The sequence below is a fragment of the Dermacentor silvarum genome, chromosome 6 (assembly GCF_013339745.2).
Source record: "Dermacentor silvarum isolate Dsil-2018 chromosome 6, BIME_Dsil_1.4, whole genome shotgun sequence".
In the NCBI taxonomy this organism is placed as follows: domain Eukaryota; kingdom Metazoa; phylum Arthropoda; class Arachnida; order Ixodida; family Ixodidae; genus Dermacentor; species Dermacentor silvarum.
The window spans coordinates 171,367,590-171,385,132 of record NC_051159.1 but is presented as its reverse complement, the minus strand read 5'-3'; the positions used below and the strand labels follow the sequence as shown (position 1 = coordinate 171,385,132).

Sequence of the window (17,543 nt, the reverse complement as noted above, 5' to 3'; positions counted from 1 at the left end):
ATTCGTGCTGTTGCTCACGCCGGTGCTCTTTCCATGCACGTTCTTCTTGTTCAGTACGGACTACGCGCGTCCTGGCCATAGCAAGACCAAAGTATACAACTGCTGATAACGTCGCTAGAGCGATGTCGAAGTCACGAGAAAACGAGGCACAGACATTGGTGGATACACAATGACGGTTTATTATTCCGCCATCCACTCCGAAGCCACGGAGCACCGCCGGCGCGCAGCAGGCTACTGGGGATTCAATTTTATCGACATGACTTTTTTCTACAGACTCTGTCGACGCACGCACTTTTGGACTTAACCTAGCCATATACAGCTTCTCTGTAAAAACGCTGAACAGGAATTATGGCAATCTTCCACCGGCGGACGCTAGGTGCCTCGGTCACGTACTAAAACGGACATGAGCTCACCTCGTCGAGCCACCTTTTTTTCTTCTTTTTTTTTGTGAACAAGGCCGAAATGGTACGGAAACTGAAATGTCTTGAAGCTTTTTAAACCTTTTCAGTTTTGGTCGGCATTTCTCCGTTTGCCTTTTCACCATAAAGACTTCGCGCGCTTCCTGCCCCGGTAAGTTCGGGCTGGAAGTAAAATTAATACGATAACGAAACTGATTACTTCTTTTGGGTTGTGAATTATTGCTTCAAAAGTAAGGGCTGATATGGAGAGGTACGTGTTCCGAAAATCTGACTTCGCTTAACCAGGACATTTCTTAAGTTCTTTTTTGCAGAAACATTGCGCGTGCGTAAGATGACGTGGACCTGTAAGACCAGACTGAGATATTCTAAGCATTAAAAAGCCTAAAGCACAAGTTCTCCAAAAAATTTGCAGCAGGATTACAGAAGAATGGACAATGCTTTTCATGCATAAGTGCTGTTTACCAATGGCCGGTCAAACCACCCAGTCAAGATTGTCTTCGCGTTTCAATCACAGTCACTCGGACGAGCGTTGGTAATGATGATGGCAAATCTTTCTTTCTCTTTCGTTTTTCAAATACAAATGCCGTGTAAAATGCCGTTTCTTTACCGCAGCCTCATGCGCGTACAACTGCCTAGCACACTCACATGAAACAATTTATTCGCTCTATTTTTCGTCAGGTCATCACCTACATCACCTGCCGTTGGCATACGTAATTAAGTAATATTCACCTCACTTCTTTCTTCTTTCCTCATTGAAACAAATGTTAGAACGGTCTCATTTATGTTATATTACAGCTTGTTGTTTCTTTTTTATCTGTACTTGCATAATAATGAGAAAATATTCACGTATACCTACCGCATTTATCGTTGTTCATTGGTGTTTCCTTTCTTAAATAAACTACCCTCTTTTATCCCCCCGTCTAAGTAATGCCTTCAGGCTTTCTGAGTTACGATAAATGAGATAAAACGGAATATGTTTGCAAAGACGAATATGTAGCGTATGCTCCTACAAAATGCACTTCCGTATGAAAGGCATTGTGACAATTATACAGGCCCACGGCCCGTACTCGCATGATTTCGGTTACGTGACAGCGTTTAAGTTTTGGCCTGCGTACGAGCACCGGCCACTCATATTAGCGATTGTTGTCGAGTCGAGACGAGCATTCGTACGCGGTGATGGCCAATCGTGGACGGCACTCAAAACAACTTTTCTAGGTCCGTATTCACAAATTATCTTACAATGTATTCGTGACAAAAAAGGTTTCTGGCTAATTCTGATGTTGGACATGTGATTAGTGAATGCAGCTGGCCAATGGCAGAGGTCACTTACAAAATAAAATCTTTGTGAATTCAACCGCTGAATATGGCCCACATGGTTATGCAATCAAGTGGGACGCGACAGGCCTAGCAGTTTGTCTTTCGTTTTTCCGTATGTGCCCACGCTGTCATTACATCTTTGCACAGCCGTGTCCTTCCACCACGGAGTTAGCTTAGTGGCTTTTGTGGTCGTGTATGTCAACGTCTACCTGCGCTGCTGTCAATTATAAGCAGTTGGACAAGTAATCTAACAATTTCTTACTCTCTACACCTGATGACCGTTGCCGTTGGTCACGTTTTAACAGCCAACAGACAAATATTAACTGGTATGCGGGACATATCTAGACGAGGATGGCAATACCATGCTCAGTTGTGCTGTAAAAGCTTGCTATTTATGCGCAACAGCCTAATACTGCTATTTAGAGTAATCGTTAAAGAAATACAAATCCTGTAGCATTTTCGAAATATTTAGTTAAACATCGCGTGAAGGTTGACTACATCTGCATGGGCTATAAATAGCGACAATTGATAGCTTCAATAGTACTTAGCTCATTTCCCACAATAAGAATAAGCACAAAATGCAAAGTTTAAAGCAACCATGACCAGTTCATTCGATTTCAGAGATTTATTTAATTCTTGTTAATATTTTTCCTTTGCTCACACATATTAGCATCGAAAATTGCAACAGCATCTCTCAAACAACCCTGGGCAAGCTTTTCTCGGGTTCAGCAAAACGTAATAATTTTCGTCTCACTGCTGGCGACACTGACTATTCGCGGTATCCGTTTTTCATCTCCTGAAAACTCTACAGTGATTATACGAATGTTGTTACTTCGGATCATAGGGCCGAATCAGTGTTTCACTTCGTACGTCTTCCAAGATAGGTCGACTTTGCTATCCCCAGAGAGAATCGAGCAATAGCGTCGCCTCATTCGACTGCTTTTTAATCTCTCTTGCCCGCGCTGATGCCCTTCAAGCCTTTCCCGCGTCGTCTTTCTAATTTACATAAATTTGAAAGGCTTTATGCGAATTTGCATGAATAAAAGACTGCATCCGAAGGAACCGCCATCAAAGGGGGCGACCTAATCGCATCTACTCCTTCTGAGATTAAGGCATTTCCTGCCTCCTTTTTTCCACGATTGCTGCTTATTCGGGATTCCCTTGGAAGTGCCATCGTCCCGCTTGACGAGCGCTTTTGAGGTAACGAGTTGGGCCGGCTCAGCGAGCCGTTCTCTCTGCGCCGCCCGATAGTTTCGGCATCCCGTTCGGTGGCCGACGTGGCGTGATTTGATCTGTCCAAGAGAGCGGGAGATTCGGGAGCGCCGTTTGTGTGCCTTTGGGTTGTACACGAAATGACCGGCGTGGCTAGATACGGCTTTGACGCGTTCATTCATTATTTAGCAGTTCGTTTTTTTTTTCTTGCTCTGTTGCATCTGGCAGACTGGCGAACCCACACCGGAGGAGGAGCTCACGAGCCCGATCGTCCAGCCTAAGTGAGATCACGCGAACCGCGAGGGAGCTCAACGGTGGAGATGGTCGGATTCGCCTGTCTTGCGTTTCTGCTGCCCGTCTGTGTCTCAGGTGAGTTCTTTCTTGGGCTCGTATACCTGCGCTGCGCTGGAGCGAAACAGTCACGCACCCCGGGCAGGTGGCGCTGCTTCTCCATCCAGTCAAAACGTAGTGCCACCTATAAGTAGTTGCCCCGCAATACGACAGGGCTTCCGGTGGCGACACAAGTGCTGTTCGCCCATTCCTTTGTCTTAAGCCATCTTTGTTTCCATATGAGCATTTTCAGCGCAACGCGCGCTATTCTGACACTACATACGAAATTAGACGAGTAAGTACATACTCGCTTCCTCATGCACATTGAAAAGAACACCCCATAAGAAAAGAAAGCAGACCGTGTTCACTGCCACAACAAACACGGAAATTCTATTTATCCCTATGAAAGCAAGAAACAGGTTACGCAGGAGTAAAATGCACCTCAGCAGAGCGCACTGAGCACGTGACTCTCGCGCTATCTGCTCGACGTGTAAGTTGGTCCGTCAGCGTATAGACAATTTTTGTCGTGTTTGAGCCAGGGAGTTCTTTTACAGGTACCTGCGGCGCAAGATACACCTCGATGAGTTTCTTAATTTTTCGCACACGCACATATTTAGGACGTTCTGTGCATATAAGACAGAAAAATTGAATTTTAATACCCATAACGGAGAAACTGGAAACACGACCGTGGCAGTGCTGTTGAAATCCAAGTTCTGACACTATTACCCGCGGGACCAGCGAGTAGGCTCATTTTCGCAAAACCTTTGTAGAGACGTGTGATCAGGTAAACAGCTATGCCTCGGCAGTTACTTGAGCAACTGGAAAACAGATGCCAATTCGTATTCTGGAATGTCGTCTCACGCTCATAGAGCGAGGAACTAGTGCGCCCGTGAGCTGCGAGTGTGCTACAGCAGAACTGACATGGCAGTGGTGCTTATGTCGCTACAGCGGGCTTTCTTTCTTCAGTGAGCTCTGAGTGTCGTGTGCCCATAAGACGGGGATATGAGGTTCTAAAGTTAAAAGAATTCGGTGGGGTGGCGTCGTACGATGTTAGATTGTTTTCGTGGTCTGTAGCACCGTTCTTTATGATCTCGTCTACGTAAACCACCTATAGTCGGTAACAACCTAAGAATTACGAAGAAGCTCCACCCACAAGAACTCAGTGGACGTGCTCTTCACCTCTGAAAGAAAGCTGAACCAGCTGCAGATCGCTCACAGATTAAGGACTTTGGTTGGCCAATGTAAATGGTAGGCTAATTAGAAAATAAAAGTAAGCTGTGTCAAGCTAAAATATTACCTCTGGCTGAGCAGTGACGTCAGGATTTCTTATAAAAGTACTTAGATGTTCAGGTTTCATCCTGAAACCAGCGACACAAAGACCGATCTGTACAGAAAAAAAGTTGTTTCAAACTCACAAAATCGCTTGACGCCAGGTAAATAAGCGAATCTAATTGGCTGGTGTTTTTATGCTAATTTTGATTTATTTAGACAGTGTACATATAACCTTGTTATTATGAGGTTGTCACCGACTATAGAAGGATCGGGTTTGCATGCCAAAGCTTCTGCGTGCCACATCGGACATGTGACTCCACGCTGCAAAAGCACCATGACCCGCCAACCTTACTGAGGGAGTCACCTGCCAGAGGGCAACACAGCAGCGTCTAATTATGATGATTTACCTGGCTCATATGATTCAACATCAAAGTAGTGTGCAAACTGGAAGAACAAGCACGTCTTCCGCTAAAGATAACGAGTAGCGACTGTTGCCGCAGATGAGCATGTCACTTTGTGCGACGGCCTCGATGCTGCTCGTGGCGAAAAGGACACACTTGATGACAGTGAACCTTGTCAGCTTGAACTGGGGCAACACCGGGTACTTCACCGTTCGCCTTCATCGCCACTGCTTCCATATGAAAACTCTTTGAGAAGATGCAGTCAGTCCGGTTGTCCATCGATAGTCTACAAGTGGCCAACTGCAAGCCGATTTTTCTCCTGTAGAAACGCCGTGACGAGGCCAAGTTGATCTTGACTGGTTGAAGAGTGGATGTGGCGATCCTTACTTCCTTTCCTTCCTCTCATTATTTTTTGTCCCTTTTCTCCCTTTTGCCAGCGAAGTGTAGCCAACCGCGTTTTACCATGGTTAACCTTCCTGCTTTTTCCTTATGACTTGTGTCCCTTACTCTTTCAGACTAGCAGGTTCGGTCTTGAAATTCTCATTTTAGAAGATAGCACTTTTCGTGCACCCGTCCTGACAAAATTAAGCCGAGTGTGTGCCAGAAGCCCATCTGGTCGGGATGATACATTTTTAAAGGAGCGGCTTTGTTCACAATTAGTGAAAACCGGCCAGGTCTTTATGTGTAATGCATGACATAATTAAGGCAACTAGCATAGATGGACGGAATATTGCCATCGTTACGATCAAGGGTGTGAGGCGTGATTTGGATAATCAGTGACACTAGATAAAGGCTTGAAGATAGATTCCTCTCCTTGGCCGTCACACGTGCTTTTCCCCAGTTTCTTTTACTCTCCCATCCCCTGCACCATGTGTAGGGTAGCAGACGGGGTGGAGTCTGGTTAACCTCCCGGCCTTCGCTTCCTTCCTTCTCCTTATCCCCAGTTGATAGAACGTGATGCAATTGCGCAATGCTCCGCCAGGGCATTCTACTCAACGTCTTGTTTATTGACGTTCCTGTGCTGTTGAAGTCGTGTTCTGAAGTTTCCGGTCTCGTCTATGTAGACGTATGGGCAATCTGTACATGGTACGACATATACGACGACTGGGAACTTGTTCTTGTCCAGACGATCCTTCACGTTGACTATCTCAAGCCTCAGTTTCCATGATAGAACATGCGCACATCATATGATAGCAGTACCCGTGCCATGGTCTCGCTAACGCTTGGGGCGTACGGGATTGCGACCCGTTTTTTGCTGGGTCCTGACTAAACAGGCGCTTCGTGAGTCAGCTGGCATCTAAAAGAGCCAACAAAGCGCCTGAGGTACCCACAGGCACTAGGTCCTACCGTATTATTACATTGTCCGGCACATGGTCTTCCGCTCTTGAGTACACTTTGTGGGAGTCGACAAACTTTTTGCGAAACCGGGTGCACCGAATTGTACTGAAGGTAGCCTCCAATGTGAGTGAGCTTTCGAACCACAGTGAATGACAAACGAGGCCCCTCGCGTTGAACGAGAGTGTCCAAGAGCGGTAGCTGGCCATTTGATTCCGCTTCCACGCTGAATTTATTTGCTGCTTGCATGCTGTTCGGGTGAGCCGTGAACAGGTGAAGAATACTCTGTAGAGTACTAAAACAGTCGTCAACGTATCGGAGAAAGATTTTCGGTGTTGGCGTGAGGGGGCACAACGCCTGAGCTTCAACAGCCTTCACCGAGAGGTTAGCGATCATGACCGTAATCGACGCTCCCATCGCCGCTCCATGAATTTGCCGATAAAACTACCGCTCGAATGTGAAATATATGTTCGATAAGCAAAACTTGAGCAGCCTACCTAGATACCACCACGATGGGGGACCTCTCAGGTAACGCGGGATCCTTGTCGAGTGCGATGATGCAAACATCCATAGACAGGTCTATGGGTGTGCTTGTAAAAAGTGATATCATATCGAAAGAACCTAAGGTGTAATCGGGGTCTACTCTTGTACCTTTAACGTTCTCAATGAAGTCATTATTGTTGTGGTTATGGGTATCACCTTTGGCGACCAGGGGCGAGATGACCCTATACAGATAATTTGCCAGTTTGTGCAGCGGCGAACGGATGAAGCACACTAGGGGAGCGGCGGGCTTGTGAACCTTCGGTAAGCCGTATAAGGCTGGAGCTGATGCAGTCTGGCAAAACAGTGTGTAATATATCTGCTTGTGCTGAGGCCAACAATTTTCGCAGGTGCCTTTGCAACTTGGCAGCCGGATCTCTTGCAACGTTGGCATGCGTGTCAGCATCGGTCAGTGGCGTGTTAATTTTTTCCTTGTACTTGCACTTGTCTAGTAGGGCGGTGGTGTTCCCTGTATCGGCAGGAAGTATCACATGATCTCGTTTGTCTCGTAGCTTCTTGATGGCATCATGCTCCTTCTGGAACAAGGGGGCCGCTGTGGGTTGAGTGTACAGCTTTTACAAGATGTTTCCAACACATCTTGAGGAAACGTTAAAAACAACTTCAAATCCTTATTTTGTTCTTGGTGTCCCGACACCTCCTCTAAAACGCCCTGAAAAGGTGTAGACGTTACAGTTACATGAGACAGTTCAAATGAACACATGTTAACCATGAAGCATAAGCATCACACGTTTTTGCCACTAAAAAATAAGCGATACCGTAAAAAAAGGGGGGAAAATTGCTGGCTCTCTCTTAATCGAGAGTAGAGGCGAGCATGAAATGGCTACCAGCAAAGCAGATGGGTTGGAGATGATACTAGCCACAATATTAAAATGGGTATAGTGCATGTTAGTAGCGGCACACCCCACCACACCGCACAACACCGCGGCACGCCCTACTGTGCACTGGTCTATATGTACGCCGCCCAGCTAGAAAAAGAAAACCGGCCGAAGGCGGCATGACAGGCAGCGAAAGAGGCCAAGGAGACAGAGCGCACTGCCCAGCTATAGAAGAAGAAAGGCGCCTAAAGGAGGCGTCACGCAGCGTGGCGCCATCTCTCGAAGGAGGCGACGCAGAACCCGCGCCGCGAAACTCGCGGACCGCTGGCGTTGAAAAGAGCACAGGCAACCCTGTTTCAGCACCAAAAGATGACAATCATGTGTATGGGGCCCTGCATCTGTTTTTCGAACATCGCTATTGGAAATGACAAATAAAACTTCAGCCCCACTAGAAGTTACAGCTTGAGTGACATTGTGAACAAACATTAGTAAGAAACCGGAAGCAATGTTTTTGTAACTTGTTTGGGCAGTAATTACCGTATGTAGTGTGGTCCTGTGCAAATGGTTGGAGGCCAGAGACCGCATTTTCTCAAGTTTTGACTGGTTACCCTAATGATCTCGTTTTCTTCTCCTCCCAACTTGCCGGCATGTTCTCGTTTGAGTGCCCGGATAATGGCTTTGGCTTTTGACTGAAGGTCACTTCAAGGTCGCCGACAACGGGAGCTAAAGGCATTTTATTCTTTAAAAAGTCGCAGTTTCGCCCGAAAGGCGAAGCATCGATTGTGATAGCAAATTGGTAGACAGCTATACGAAGTAACAATAGTAGTTTTATCGGCGGTATAAAGTTGTAAACGTTCGCTTACTAACTAAATAAACATGCATGGTGTCACGCGCGCACAGGTAAACATGAACACATCTCGCTCGATGGCCGCAGAAACTCGTCATAATGCTGGAGTGAGAAAGCGCGCCAGCAGCAGCGGGCAAATTGACCTTCGCGCTGTCTCTCGGCTCGCTTCAACGCGAATGAAACGTCGAAAGCACAACGCATACGAAGCTACCGGCACTCGGCGCATGCACTTTGTACCCATCGCAGATCGCTTTGAAGATGAAGCCCCTGCGGGCGCACACTTCGGCCACATAGCAGATCGCTTTCAAGATACGGTACCCGCGCGGCAGCTCCGTCAGCAGCAGCCGCAAGAGCCGAACGCACCCCCCCCCCCCCACCCCACCCCCACTGTCTCCGTCGTGTCCTGCCCGTGCCCCCTGTGCGAACGAAGACCGCGCGCTTCTGGCCGCCTTCCACCCTCGCGAGCTGCGGTTGCCGGCTCACCCTCGCATGCTTTCACTCGCACACACAGCGTACAGCGCGCGGCGACGGTTTTATCACCGTTGGACTTATACTGAACCTCACGGCGACGACGACGGCAACGACCAAGGCGACGGCGTAAATGCGCTTGGAGTGTCCATATAATTGCTATCGCAATAAAACTTATTGCATCTCCCTCAGCTCTGTCACACACACACACACATAGCTTGGCCACACGTAACTGCTCATGACATTCACGCCCGCCACCCACATTGTGGTAGCATGTAAAAGGGCCAGCACTTGGCCTGTATATCATACATAGCCAATGTCTGATGACCATTAACTATAGTGATCTCACGCCTTTCTCTGCTGTTTATCACACATCGGCTTGCTAGAACTTTATAAATGAGCTAACAAACTTTTCGCCTCAGTGGCGTGGTGTGGTGACATTGATGGTGCATAAATTGATTTGCATTGCTAAAATAGCTTCTTCCCATGCCGACATATGTCAGTCGGCACACCCACTCGTTACATTCTCACACCTCTTCAAATTTGTTGACTGCATTTCGCTTCGGTTTCCGCCCTTCAGCGATCTTTATACCTAATGTAACGTGAGAAATTGGTAAAAATAGTATGGAAAGGTAGCAAAGCGCTGACTACCAATTCAATTTTACTATAAGGGAAACCACGCACACACAAACACACACACACCAAAAGAACATGAGAAGCGCAAGCATGTGTACCAGACAAAGTGTCATTTGGGACAATATTTATTTCTCCAGCAGGAAGAGCAATGACTCACTCTTAAATGGCGCTCTTGAAGGTGGTGTCACTTCGTATCTGCATCTCAACATCTAACAATTAGCTTTTCCGTCAGACATTTAGACTCACTGTACACTTTTTTTAATGTTGGTTAGACATTTCGGCTTCTTGGAGATAATTTGGGGGTTCCACTTGATGGGATGTTCTGACCATTGCGCGGTCAGCAAATAAAGGGGAAAGAAATTCGTCTAAAACTGCTTAGCTTTCCTCCGATGACAAACACGTTTCCGTGCACCGCTTGTCACAACGGGCACATTGGGAAATGAACGTGTGGGTGGCTATTTCTGTGTTTCCGTCATTCCTCGTTAGCTGCCTCGTGGGATCTGGCTGATCGTGAGCGATCTACGTTAGCCTCCGCAAGAAAAATACAGCCTCCGGGCCTGGCTTTTTGCTGAATGTGGCAGTGGGCTTCGTGGAGGCTACAAAGAACTACAAGAAAATGAGTGCGAGGGTGACAGCCTAATTCGTCGACGTAGTTGCCAAGCGGCTCTCGAAGTGTTCTGCTCGCCCCATTGATGCGATTTGTCCCACAAGCGCGCAAACACATTCAGTCATTGACCCACCATTGTAGCTTAGTGACTAGGGCGTTGCGCTGCATAGCAATAGGTCAGGGGTTCGATCCCTGGCCGCGGGAACGCATTTCGATGGGACCGAAATGCTAAAACGCACGTGCACCGTGCATTGGGTTCACCCCTTTGGTTCATTGGGTTCACCATTGGGTCCAAACCTCAAGAGGTCAAAATTAATCCGGATTCCTCCACTATGGCGTGCCTCATAATCAGATCTTGGTTTTGGCATGGAAAACGCCAGAAGGTTTTAATTAAACCTTGAGTCATTCACGCGCATGTGCGCATGCAAGGTAAGTACACGCATAGCCGGTCTGCTGCCGTTGTTTGTCTCTTGCTCGTGTTCGGGCACATGCTCGCCCACACTCAGACGGGAGGAGGAGGAAAGAGAAAGGCAGAAGGCAGGGAGGTTAACCAGAATAACGTCCGGTTGGCTACCCTACACCGGGGGAATGGGAAAGGGGAACACAAAGATGACAGGGAGAGGGAGAGGAGGGAAGGAAAGAAGTGGATTTAGCGGTTAGTTCGCTGACGCGTGTGTTATTGCACTAATAGTGACAGACGTTGGCACAAGCCCGTCGTCCTCAAGAAGCACAAAAGTGCCTTCACCGCTTTATGGGCCGGCGAGCGACAGACGTATTTATACAAGAGACCAGCACCATCAAATATAAAATCCTTGAAATAGGCGGCCAGTTGCTTCAAAGAGCGCAGCTTTATTGGTGAGGTGTGTGCAGTGCCTGTGTCATTCATTCATCTAGCTCCCAACTTCGCTATTCGTTTCCGGTCCGTTTGGCTGCCTTTCGCGGGCAGCGCCTGTAACTGTGAGCGCGTGCCTCAAAACGCGACACAGCCGCCACGATCACGTATGTTTCTGTTCTTTTTCAACAAAAATTACAAGTGCTCAAGTTTTGCTATGCGTAATCGCGTTCCCTCACAATGTGCAGCTCAATTTGTCTTCTCTTTTTCGGGGATGAAGAAAGACAGCCTGCGTTTACGGGTGGCACAGGCGCGAGAGTTGTCGCGCTTCCTTTCTCTCTCTGTCTCTCTTTCGTGTGTGTGAGGCTAGTTGCCAATGACGCAGCCTGGAACACATGAGAGGCACTGGGAACAAAAAAAAAGAAAGAAACACGACAAAGATAACATGACAAATCTGAGCGGGAGACGGAGAAATAACATCATGCGTTTTGACAAGTAATTAGCCGCTCGGTTGTTCGTTTCCGGTGATTCAGGACCACCCAACCGCGTTTAAGCCACGAGAAAATACACGTTCCTGATTTATTATTTTTGCCTCTGCAACTGCTTCTCTCTCTCTGTCCTTTTCTGTCTGCCTCTTTTGTTTTTAAAGCATTCCACAAACCATCTGTGCGTCAGCTTCTCGTCCCTTGTTGGATGTTAATTTTTGGTTTAAGCGTTATTCCTGTTGCCACCGTTGCAGCCGGAAACGTAGACGAGCGAGTGTCTGGAAAAAAGTGTGTTTCGGGAAATCTGCTTAAGTTACGGCTGCACGAAGCGACACAGACTCGGCATTTGTTATTTATTCCAGATGTAGAAATTGCAGAATGAAGAGCTTACAGCGAGACAAGTTTATCATTTTCATATTACACTTAATCTATAGCACAAACAAAAATAAAAAAGGAAGCATTAGCGCTAACGCTTTTAATGAAAGAGGTTGGGAACTAAGATGGTTTTCTCGTGTAATGCATTGAACTCGGCTGGTGGGTCCCGCCATGGTAGCTTAATAGCTATGGCGCTGCGGTGAGGTCTCCGGTTGAATTCTGCATACATTGGCTGCAGGTTGAAGAATTCCAGGTAGTTATTATTAGCGCAGGGTGCCTCGTAATCAGATCATGGTTATGGCACGTAAACGCCAATATTTCATAAATTGGTTTCATGTCGGCAGGTGGCACCGATGAGCCATCAACTTCGCTGCATAAAATCACATGTATAGTCACTTTCTGATTCCCGCACGCAAACACAAACGTCTGGTTTCGCTGCCAAACTATTTGCATCCAAAAATAATTTCTGCGTTTTTACGACTTGGTGCTTGTGTGTCGCACCTTGCCATCTGACTCTGTTGTGAGGCTACATACATTCCGGCCTGTCCCCTTCCGAGTTTCCAAGACGCCTCCGCCATCGTCGTACATGGGTGGGTCAGAACAGGGGCGTGGTTTTTGACCGATCGCGCTTGGGCACGGCTGCGCACCGCATTGAAGCCGGTGATCGCTTCTTCACTTGTCACTGCTTGTGCCCTATTTCATTTTTTTTTCTCGAACCCCTCAATCCTTTCCCGTTGGATCACAATAAAATATAAAAAACTGGCCTCGCGTTTCTGAGAAAAGTCGAAACATTCCGAAGAGTGGTGCAAATATATATATATATATATATATATATATATATATATATATATATATATATATATAACGGGTATGCCGGATCCGCTTTGGTTGTTACACGTTGTTTCCTTTTTCGGTCGTAGCATAAAACAAATAAACAAAAAATGTGACAGTGACAGCGTCACCGTAATAGACTGGCTGCGAGATGTAGAGGGGAATAGCGGAAGGCTTAAATTGAAAGGCGGGGGTGAAAGCGAGATGCAGCACACATTTACTAGAAAAAGAAAAAAAAAGAAAAGACCCATTCGCACGAATCAAGTGACGATAACACAAAACAAGGCCTCCGAGGACACATCCGCGGCGACGGTTATACGGCATGGTGAGAGCGAGAGGGAAAAAAAAATACTCTTCAGTGCTTAAGAAAACAAGTCGAAATCAGCGAGTAGAAAGCTTCGAAAGAAGAGAGAAAAAAAGACATCCAAACAACAAAAGGTAAATGGGGATTCGCGCTCACAGCCTGTGGGCTGGGCCACGTTCTATAAAAGAAGCCGACGGAGGGGACTCAAAAAGCCGACGTGTCACAAAACGGGACGACGTCGCGATGACGGAGGGCCCGCTGTAGAGCGCCCGGCGCGTTGGAGCGTGAGAGAAGAAAGCTTGCGCGCTCAGAAGTAGAGAAACGCGGAACACACACAAGCAGCAGCTGGCGACGGAGGGAGGAGGCTTCTTTTGGGAGAACACGAGGGCAGGAGTTGTAGACGCGCACTACGCTCGGACTGCTCGGCCCCAGCCAAAATAAGAGGAACGCTGCCACGCGCTGTCTCGCTAAAACCACGCAGCACTATTGGAGCTGGTGTTTCGGGCTCCGCCAATAAGTAGGCGGCATCTCTAGACCTCGCGGCGTGCACACCTCTGGCCGCGTGTCGCTGCACTGAACTGATTCAGTCAGTACGGGGGATCCGAACAGCGAGAGATATGCAGTGTAATTCTCGCGGAAGTTTGGCGCTGTTTTCTTTTCGCGCAGTGTTGGCCACTCTGACGCGCGCCCCGTAGCCTCAACAGCGCTGCACGGCTTTGAAGAGACGCAACATAGAGCGATATAGCGGAGCAGCAAGGGCGGAGAAAGGACGGCAGTCGGAGAAGAGGCGACGTGACGACGTATTACGTTGCGAGCTATGTGAAGGAGCAAACAAAAAAAAAAGGGAACACAAATAGGAACACGACGCGGGTTCTCCCTCTTTTCAAGTTGTAAGAGAAACATGAACTCGCAGGGTGTAATAGTGGCACATGCCATCGTGATCTAGCTCGGTGGGTACGAGGTCCTCTCCCCTCGTGCGCTCTATCCTCAGTGCCGTCGCCGTCCTGTTCCCGCCTTCGGCGTTCCCTTCGCTGTCGCCGCTGTAGCGACTTCGCTGTGTGTCGGCGTTTGCCCGGAGGCGACGAATCTTCTGCGGTGGCATGTCTGCCCGTCTTTTCTGGGTTCGCTGTATGCCGTTCTGTTTCTATTTTGCTTCCGTTCGCGACGATGAAGTGGGCTTTGCGAAGGAACAGATAATTTGATGCTCGTAAATCCTGTCGAAGCTCGCCGGGGTTGAAGGCCTTACAAGAGGAAGGCATCTTTGCCAAATAAGAGACAGCGTAATGCCCGGGCCGCCGCGGGAAACGAGATGTCTCGCTCGAGACATCCTCGACTGCGCGCCAGACGCGTGCTGCGTTAAAAAAAATGGCTGCCTTAGATTTTCACCGTCGCTTGATTACTTTTTTCTTTCCGTTATTGCAATGTATTTGCCTTTTGTTTTCTTCTATCACGGTAGCTTCGGGTTTCTCCTGTGTTCCCTCATTTATAGCGCCCCGCTTTCTGCATCGAAGCTGCAACGCCTAATGACTTCCGCGCGCGAGCGTGTGCGTCTCAGCGGCGAAGACGTTTCCGTATCACACGTCATTTATGTTGGTCCTTGCGCGAAGCACTTTATACGATAGGAATCAGATTCAGGGAAAGCTGACACTGTACTTATGTTTTCTCAGCGTAATCGTCACATCGGCGTTAAGGTCCCTAATGCTTACGGTGACACATTTTCGTCGTCTGTAATGTTAGCGTATTTGGACTGGTTTTTCTTGGGTCCCGCAAAAATTACATGCGTGAGGCGACAATAGGGAGGGCGCCGCGCATTGTCTGGCCTTCATAAAAGACCACATGGGAGCCCCTACACCAAAATCACACGTTTCGCACATATGACTGCAATGCGCTGTGCTTGATTCAGCGAGGATACGGTTTGTAATGAGCTAGTAAATATTAAGACCAGGAAGCTCAGGCAATACGTATTGTTAGAGGCAATAAAATAGTAATAAACGTTTACAATCATTTTACTGATGAAGTTTTTTTACCTTGACGCATTCAAATGTGTAGAATATTGCCAAGGACCCGAGGCTGAATTCACAAGTTTTTTTTTTTTTTTTTTATCGTTTAAATGGTGTTTGCTATGGTCCGGACGCCTTCGCTAATGATATGTCCAACACGAGGAGTGGCTGACACCTGCTCTTACGAATAATTTTAACGTAAGAACGTTTTTGTGAATACGGGCCCAGAATACTAGGTAAATTAGGCCTGATTTTCTCGCGGGGTTTGACGCCCCAGTGCAGCACTGTGGCTATGAAAGGCCGTAGTGGAGGGCTCCGGATTAATTTTCACCACGCCGGGTTCTCTACACTACCCTTAACTATAGTCCGGTACAACTTAAGAAGACAGGAGAGGCCCCGCCCAGATGACCGAAGCGCAGCAGCCGATTTCCTCCGCGACTAAAGAAACAGTCCCGCTGACGCGACTCTCCTCGGGCTTGAAGCGCGGGCTGCCATGTTCTCCGTCGGCGGGGATACCGGCCGTCCGGCTCATGACGCAAGTCTTTTGTGCGCGCCCATTGGTGGAGGCTCATATGCTTCCGCCTTTGAGGGGGCAAATGCCGCTGCCTTCTAAAGTTGTACCCGACTATATATGTACACGAAGATTTGCGCACCGCACTCCACCGCGGCCGCGAGTCGCATCCGTGTCTTCGTGCCCAGCAGCAGAACGCCATAGCAACGGAGCCACTATAGCTAGTGTTTAAAGGGATACGTTGGCACTGATAACACAAGTGGGGCGATTCGGGCGCCCTCATGTACACGTGACACCTAAAGCGTCACTCTGGTGAGCTGTTAAGGCCTTCGCTTAGTTCAACGACTACGGACATTTGGTTCATACCTTAGATGCTTATAGAGCACGATTCATCGTCTAAATGTAGGCTCGAAAAGTACTGGGCCAGCCCACGTGTGGAACTTCGCCAAGTATGAAGGCCATTGAAACTTTAGACTCTACCTGAATAACGTGACATACGTCAATAAAGGTACGAAAATAGCGAATGCATTCAGAAATGTTCGCTCCCTATTTCGAGTGCGTTCTATGCTCGGTCACCTCAAATTCGCGCCGCCTATGACAGATCTGTACAGCAGCAATGGGCACCTCGCGACCGCGAATGTCCTCTCTTCGAGCCTTAGTTTGAGAAATGGGGATGTTTGAGATATCAGTTCCAATCGGGGGCTGCGCCGTTGTGGGATCGCACCAAGAGAGAGAAATTCTTAACATCCGGTTCTGGAAACCAAGTTGTCATTCTGTAAGACTGCCCCTTGAGCTCTTCTGTGGACTAAGATCTCGCGACTGGCGCTATCTGCCGACATTCTGGTGCTCTCGAGCCGTTTTCCGCGTCAACCACAGGAAGCGTTACCCGCCGTTGCTCTTTTTATGCTTTCTTTTTTTTTCTTTTTTTTACGGCTGGTTTATCGCATTCCCCCAGCGAGACACGGGAAAGGCGTGCGTCAGTGACTCGGCTTGAGCCTTCCCCGTTACCCTCCTTTCCTCATCCACCTCCTCCTCAGTGCCACGTGCCTTTCTCGTTGTTCGCAGCCTCGCGTGGTCCAACTTATCTGCCGATGCCAGCGCAACTGCTGGAAACGTGGGGAATTGCTCGACCGTCGGCGCTTTTCTTCCCGCCGCGTCCCCGGCGCGCTCAATTACGGAAATTTCCTGCGCTCCCGTCGAGTTTAGAAAGTAACTCCGCTCGCTTGTGGCAGTTACAGAACTTGTCCTACCTTCGCACTTACTTTCTTTCCTACTCCTTCTCTCTCTTTGTTACCATTTTACACTGCTGGCGTCGGGGAGCGGGACATTTTGACTTGGCTTCATTTGCTTTAGCTTCCCTTTGTCTCAACTCGTTGTTTCAACACTGTTTCTCCTTCTGCCGTCTACCTCGTCACCAGTTCGCTGAAGTTGCCTTGTCCGTACTGCACATTGCACTGGTCGACAACTTGGTGAAAGAGGAAAGTCGAAGTGAACAACTCTTCTACGCTTCTGTGTACAATAATTAAGTTTCAGGCTTTAAGCGTTGTCGCATTGCCTAGAAAAGGACTTGGGCCGGTAATACCAAAAACAGGCAAGGTGGTTAAGCCAAGTTTGCAGTGCATCTCCGAGGAATTGTGCTCGTGAGTGCAGGCGGCAACATGCTAACAGGTATTACCTGGGAGTATACAAATGCAAAAGCGGGGTGCGTGCAAAACATTTTTTCGAGTATCTCTCTCCTCTGGTTGATCTTATCCCTTGCCTTGCGCTAATTGCGTTCTCAGAAGATTTTAACCGCACATTTCTTTTTACCCTATATGCATGTCCCTTGCTCCGACTTCTCACCAATAATAGAGAGCTGTGCGTCATTTCCGAAGATTACTCCGAGCTTAATTTTTAAGAAAAAATATAGCCTCCCCGCGCCTCCGTGCTTGATTCATCAATTAGTGAAATGGGCTTGGGGGAAAAAATACTCGTCATCATTTTGA

The 17,543-nt window shown here is 48.0% G+C and overlaps 1 protein-coding gene across 5 annotated transcripts in view; it reads left to right on the top strand.

Moving 5' to 3' along the window:
* Positions 1–17,543, top strand: part of LOC119456398 (irregular chiasm C-roughest protein-like) — an 812,164-nt gene that overhangs the window by 524,498 nt on the left and 270,123 nt on the right. For all 5 annotated transcript variants that reach the window (XM_049669811.1, XM_049669813.1, XM_049669810.1 and 2 more), the window contains one exon: positions 3,177–3,317. In XM_049669811.1, coding sequence (XP_049525768.1) covers positions 3,269–3,317 — 49 coding nt within the window. In that variant the 5' untranslated portion in view covers positions 3,177–3,268. The remainder of the gene's footprint in view (positions 1–3,176; positions 3,318–17,543) is intronic.